The sequence below is a fragment of the Netta rufina genome, assembly GCF_964035555.1.
Source record: "Netta rufina genome assembly, chromosome: Z".
NCBI classification, from domain to species: Eukaryota; Metazoa; Chordata; class Aves; order Anseriformes; family Anatidae; genus Netta; species Netta rufina.
In genome coordinates this window covers 8,775,193-8,782,528 of record NC_140126.1, presented here as the reverse complement: position 1 = coordinate 8,782,528, position 7,336 = coordinate 8,775,193, and the positions used below count along the sequence as shown (strand labels likewise).

The 7,336-nt window shown below is 34.0% G+C and overlaps 1 protein-coding gene across 1 annotated transcript in view; it reads right to left on the bottom strand.

Annotated features, from left to right (window-relative positions):
- Positions 1-4,428: 4,428 nt before the first annotated feature.
- Positions 4,429-7,336, bottom strand: part of SPEF2 (sperm flagellar 2) — a gene marked incomplete at both ends in the record, with an annotated part of 65,548 nt that continues 62,640 nt past the window's right edge. Inside the window, 5 exons of the mRNA XM_084304765.1 lie at positions 4,429-4,804; positions 4,907-5,030; positions 5,125-5,333; positions 5,420-5,637; positions 5,740-6,932. Coding sequence (XP_084160891.1) covers positions 4,429-4,804; positions 4,907-5,030; positions 5,125-5,333; positions 5,420-5,637; positions 5,740-6,932 — 2,120 coding nt within the window. The remainder of the gene's footprint in view (positions 4,805-4,906; positions 5,031-5,124; positions 5,334-5,419; positions 5,638-5,739; positions 6,933-7,336) is intronic.

Sequence of the window (7,336 nt, the reverse complement as noted above, 5' to 3'; positions counted from 1 at the left end):
AGTGCTAACAGCAATAACATCACCTCCTGAAGGTTTTTGACTTATATGTTTTGAGAAATAACATATTTTTAAAGTCTTGTGTGTTAGGCTGTTTACTGAAACACAGTGAATTGTTGATTTAATTACTTTAAGGTGATCAGAAACTTGTATGTGTACTTCAAGCCACAAGAATCAGATCATTTCCATAAGGTACAATAAAGCCTACATCACAAACGTATCATTATTGGGAGACTCCATAGAAGATTAAGTACTAGTTGCCTCTATTCTAGGAAACTCTTTACTGGTTCATGGGGAGAAGAGGCTATGGTCTACAAAGGAGGCAGTAAAAAGTTTATATGAAAATAAGAGTTAAAAAAAAAAAAAAAAAAAGTTTTTATGAAAATAATTTCATAAAATAATATGAAAATAAATGTAAGTTTTTACATCTTACTTGAAGTCCCAAGATGTCCAGTGCTTTACTATGTGAAGTCCAGCTATCATCATTTTTATTTCTTATTTTACTAATTGTTTCCCTTTTCACATCTCATCCCTTCTACTCTGGAAATTTGCAAACTTCTTTCTCTCACTGTATCTTATGGTTTAAACTGTTGAATTCCTACTATGATTTCCCTATGTAACAATCAAAAATGCAGCTCCTGGATTTCCTATGTGCTTCTGCATACAATTCCAGAAAGATACAAATATCCTCACGTCACTTTCTGCGAGACTATTTGACTTCAGAAACATACCTAAAAACTATTTCAGGGGCAAGGAAATTAAAGAACTTGAATCAAGAGATAATTCCTGAAATGGGATTAAAGGCCTGGCAACTAAACCATTAATCACTACTTATAGAAATCTGATTGGATCATAGAATATGCTAGAACATAGTTTATAGGTAAATTTGACTTTAGCTGATGTAAACTGAAACAAACTAATAAATTATTGTGGGATTAAGTTTAAGCACTCTCAGGTGGTTTGTAGCATCTACCCATTTTTCCTTCTCTATGGTAGAGCTAAGGAAGCTCTTCTCTTTTATTCAGAGTTAAGCTACTTTCTATCTGCTAATTATATAATTGATGATGTGCTGTGGGATAATTTCTTAAATTAGCTCCTCATGAAATCTCTGATGTGGCACAATTCTGAAATATTTTTAAAATAGTATAATAGTTCAAAAATTTTAAATGTAGCACAACCTAATTCCCCCTCGTCACATACCTAGGTGGAACAAGGGAGGTTCAGAGGGAGAGAGAAAATGCCTAATATCTTTATTTGATATAAAGAGATATCAAATAAATGTCTTCAATGTATTTTTTGATATTTAGTCTAGAATCAATGTATTTATTTTTATATTATAGAGCATGGAACTATTTTTAAATGTCAGATTAGTCAGTTTTCTTCAGGGGTTGCCAATGCCACAGAACTGCTCAACAGTCAGGGTGAGATGCTGAGTGGGCAGCCACACAGATGGTGCTGAGGAAAGAAGACTGGTGCTCCCAAATGGGGCTCTGCAAGTGGTAGGAGGAAATAGTGTCCTCTGGGATAGAATGAGAAAACAATTCCCAGAATCTGATTTGTCCATCTAACAGGAATGGTTTCAAAACACATATGCTCTTTACAAAATCTTTTCATTCAGTAAGTCCAAATAAAAAAAATTTAAAAAAAAGAAAGAAAGAAAAAACATATTTCTTGAGTGACATAAATGACTGAATAGAAAATAAATGTATTAAATGTGTAGATACTGTCTTAATTAGAAGGGATAACAATAATTTTGGAAAAAGAATCAGAATTCAAAGAGTTTTTGAAAAGTGGAGAGATAGTCAAGACCAGTAAGTCTTTTCACTGAAAACAAGTCAAAGTGCATTGAGGAAAGAGTCTGCAAAAACTGTTTATTACATTGCAGATAAAAACAATGTGGAAAAGATTTAAAGCACTTTGAAGAACGGAATTACAATTCAAAGTGAACTTTACAAATTGGAGGTATAGACTGGGATAAAAAGAACACTATCCAATACAAATAAATAGTAAGTGCTATACTGTGCTGAAATAATGCACTGCATAAATGTCACAGACAGAATCTTACTACCAAAGTACCAGTTCTGTAGAAAAGGTTCTAGGGATCATAGTCGATTACAATATTGCCAAAAAGTACAGGTAAAGATACTGGAAACGAACTTTGCATTCTATTTGTTTTTTAAGTTTTCTGCTGGCATGCAATCTTGGAATTTGAAGATCTAGAAGGGTGCATGGAAATTGAAAAGCACTCAGAAGAAAGCAGCAAGAATAATTACAGAGTTAGAAAACATGAGAAAAAATATTGAAGCAGTTCTGTTAATTTCATCTACAAAAGGAACATTATAAGTAAACAGGAGTAGTTTTCCAGTTAAAATCGAGTATTACAAAGAAGATAGTGATAAACTCCTCTCCAGTTAAAACTGAGAAGTATGAGAGGAAATCAAATTTCTTTTCCGCAAAAACATTTCAGATATTAGTAAAAATATAGAGTGAACTATTTTAAAAACTTATCGAAACAGAAGCATGGGCAAATACTGGCTACAAATATGAGATGCTGCCCTCAGGCATCATGGAAGTGACTTCAAATAAATAGATTCAGATAGATAGATTCAAAATATAGTTTTATTTGTTATGGTGGTGGTTTTTTTTTGTTTGTTTGTTTTGTTTGTTTGTTTGTTTTGTCTTCTGCTCTTGGACATTACAAAAAATTTTTAACTTCATCATTGCAAGAACTTCCACACTTGAAACTTCAAGGGAAAAACCATGGTATTATGAGACTTATGAGAAAATCCTTAGAACTAGTTATGCCATATATCTAAGAAAGTACCCTCTGTAATATCTATCTTCTTGCTTATTAGGTAAAATATAACTACACATTTCTGTTACCTGAGAAATCACAAATGCACATACTTCAATGATGCATCTTTTATAATATACCATATAAAGCACAGTACTGATTTCTTGCTCTGATCCCTACAGATTAGCTCAGCTTGTGTGGATTATCATACTTTAATGAGCTATGCATTCAAAATGTACTCTATTTCTATTGTAGGCAAATATTTAGACCTACTAGTAGCATGAATACATATGCAAAATACTCAGAATGACTATATAAATAACATACCTTCTGCAATTACTAGAAATGTTTTATATTGAAAGTAGAATGTTAGATCTCAACTTAGAAAATGGTTGATTTAAAGGTGAATGACCTCAAATTCTCCTGAATTATTTCTAGTTCATCTTCATCACTGTTTGAAAAGTCTTTAATGATTTCACTTTAGCTTTCTCAAAATATATTCTTTTGGTATTCTTTGCCTTGATTGGAACTTAGCAAGCAGGAAGTTGCATTTAAAACATGTGGGTAGTGGCAAATAATGAAATTTGAAACTTTTCTGAACAATTCTCATTCTCAACTCGTAGGTTAAAAATCAACATATAGAGTTCTTATAACATCCTTCATTGAAACATTTTTACAGGAAAAAGCAGCAGTTTAATCTGTGAAGTATATTGGTCAATATCCTGGCTATCATATTATGTATTATGGGAAGACTGATTTATGCAATAAATAAACAGCAATGGAATATGGATCTGCTTTGCCTCTGCAGGAATCTTCTGAAGGACAAGTCTGAGAAATATCTCTGAAAGGTCATGTTAAACATTATCCACAAGAGATTAAAGAGTAGCAACACATATAGAGAGAAGGCGTGACAAAAATTCATAGGCCACATAGGCCAAGCAATCATTAGACAGCAATAATACACCAATTTTCCATATACTTATCAAAAGAAAAACAGGATTTTCAGAATCAATAAAATTTCTTGAACCATTAAAGAACAAGATAACAGTTAACTCCAGTGGATATAAATGTGTCAATGACTCAGATTAAATGCAACAACCAGGTAGTTACCAGTCCAGTTACTCTGTCCAGGTGTCACAACAGCCACAATGCACTCGACATTTTTTGTATGAACAAAAAATGAACCAAAATCGAGTAGTTATCTCACAAATATACTGCCAATGCATTGAAGTAAACTGCTATAAAGTTCTGTGCTCAGGATGGAAGCTGAATGAGGAGTGAGACCATCTTAAGAATCTTAAGATGAGCAGAAAACAGTTTGTCTGTGGATTGTCACTTGGCCCTGAGAGAAATTGTTTCTTTTTGGGTATGACTAACCTTAAATCTCTTCAGAGAACTATATGATGATGAACCACAGCACCTGAGAGCTAAGTCTTTTCAGATTTGTAGGAATCAGGTAATGACTGGCAAATATGATGTTGATTCAGCAGTGAATACAGAAAGAAGAGCCAAATTTTCAAATTGTAAAGTTATGAAAAAAATATAAATTTCACATTCCTTCATCTTGCAAGATACATTACTAAAGTGTCCATGTATGTTAAAAGAGTGACTGCAAAGTAGAAAGTAGGAATTTTCATCTAATCACTTCCACAGTGACTCTCCATATCAAACTCAGAGGAGCAATCTGATCTTTCATTTGTCATCACATCACCTTCCTGCAGTCTTCTATTTCTCTGCCAACTACTATTCCACAAATGAATAGCTTTCTTGGGGTCAAACTTTTTGATATCTGGAGAGTTCATCTGAATTATCATGAGATCTGTCACACTTTCAGACACTAGTTTAGAGTGCAGATGCATCATTATGAATTTCATTTGACTGAAGCCTCGCTCTGTCTCAGCTGAACTTGCTGGCAGAGTTAGGATCAAATCTACCAATGTCAGGATGTTGGGATACTTCTTTGAATAATCTGAGTTCACCAAATCCCATGTCAAGGTCTGGATGTTCTGAAATCTAAAAAATAGTAAAAAGTATAATTATACCTATTCCTAAATATATGTCCATAATCCTTTTAAATTAATCAATAAACACAAGCAAATGCAGTATTCTTATTACCTGTTATATAGCTCTAATTTCAACATGCTCCATTCAGTTTCAACTTCATTGATTTTCACACTAGCAGCTTCTAGTACAACTTCATAATGTTTCATCAAGACAGACACTTCCTTTTCACCAAATTCTATAACAGAGGCAACAGAAATATATTTTTGTACTTAAAAAAAAAAAACTTAGACTGTGCATTTCTTCAACTAGCCGCTATCATAGTTCTATACCTTCTCTCATTTTGTCAGGCCATAGTTTAAAACTTCCAATAGTAGTTGCTCTTAAGACATCTTGACTTGCATCACAGAAACAATTACGTAGCCTCTTCACCAAATTACTTAATATTTTGGTTCGTACTGCTGAAATATTTCCATTCCCAACAAGCTGGTGACCATGAAAGTGCTGAATGGTCTCCATTATGCGTTCCTTTGGACCAGCTCTAAAAGATTCAAAATACAAAAAGGTATATAATAATCTTTTGCTAGATTGTAGTAGATCAGGACTCAGTCGTTACAAATGTCAGACCTTGTTTGATACATGTGGAGTGTTTCCACTGTTGACTGCATGCTTGCAAATATATCTGCAATGGAGGAGTTGTGATCCAAAGTAACACGTGACAGAATGTTGAGGACATTGATGACATCCAACAAGAAATGGGAAAACTTGACTATCTCCATTTTCAGAAGGAAGTGTAAAAGTCCTTTGACTTTCTGCCTGTTTGAGGCTCTTGAATCCTTTTCAATCTGTAAATCAATATGGAAATAAGATGTATTAGGTAGGTGGACCAAAATTAACCATAGCAATTAATTTTTCCAAACTTTACATCCAATTTTTAAATCAGTTACCTTACTCAGATGTAGAACAATTGCAGGATAACCTTTAAGGAGAATTTGTAGAGCTGTTTGTAGACGAGGAAGCCACTGCGAGCCTCCAATGCGAGAAGGAATTGCTGGGCGTATCTTGATGGCTTCATATGTGGCTTTGAGATTATTCTTATTTAGAGGTGAGTTATGATAAAAATAATACATATTTCTCAAGCCATTGGTTAAGATGTTGTATAGCTGAATATTTTTCAGTGCTCCTTTGTAAGCCAGCTTTAGGCGGTGAGCAAAACAATGCACAGACTGTACACAAGGCTGAATTTCCCTCAGAAGCTCAGCTACCCCATTGTTTTCTCCTGTCATGACATCTGTCCCGTCACTTCCAAACCCAACTAATTTTCTTGACCAGTCTTGGTTTCCCAGATTGAGCTGAAGATTTATTTCTAAAATTTCCTCAATTGCATTTTTTATACTTGAAGCATCATTTTTTTGAACAGGTTGAACTCCAACAATTTGGCAATGGACTTTTCCTTCATTTGCAAAGCGCACGTAGACAACTGCAGCTGCTTTGAATATGCTATCTGTGACTTCATCATTAATGAGAGAAAAGAATTTACATTTCTCCAGTTTCTCTTTTAGAGCCCTTCTTTCTACTTCAGCAATAAAATGTATAAATATTCTTGCTGACTTGTCATTTCTAAATACAGAACCAATATCCACTCCTTTCATATCATCTAGTTTACACATCCAGTCAAGGTCTGTAAAAGGACGACCAGACTTAGCAATAGCATGGCATGTTCTAAAAATATTTTCTACTCTTCCTAATGTTATGGAGTTCATACTCTTCAACATTTGCTCAGCAGAAGCTCTATTTGGTGAGGCAGTACTGGCAGCTTCCATGCAGGTAGCCCAGGCATGAGCTTCACTACTCTGGTGTGTATTTATAAATTCAAGTTTGAAGTCATCAGTGCCAGAACAAAAATTATGAATGTTTTCCCCCAAATCCACATTATGCTTGCGACACAATGCACAGAACATTATTCCCCTTTCATCATCATATTTTAACCAGGAGTACTTTGTGAGCCATATTTTTGGAAACTGGCGATTCGTCTTTGTTCTTTGATATTCCAAATCTTTCTTCTCCTTCCCTTTGTCACCAACTTCTCTCTTGCTAGAAGAATTACTCTTGCTTTTAAATTGCTTCAGTGCTCTTATGGCTACAATTTAGAAAGAAACAACTAAATATAAAATAGTTTTTATTTAATACTTTATCAATTGCATTTTTTTATTTTTTTTTTTCTTCCACATTTAGTTTGTTACATTGCAACTGGACTGTGATTTAAAATAAACAGCCATAAAAGGGAGTAAATAAAACTGAGATCTCCTCTTACATCACTTTCATATTACTCAGGACCCTTGTAAAAAATGGTCAGTTTTGGCTATAGTTTCCTTTTGACTAACATAGGTTTGTCAGAATCTGCAACCAGTAAAATGCAGCAACATAGATACCATTTTTGAAACAGAGTAAAACAGAGTCGGGGAATGGAATTCAGTATTGTCTTTGAGGAAAAATGTCTCCAGAAGATACTGCTGATGTCACAAGCCTGTTATGATCACAATT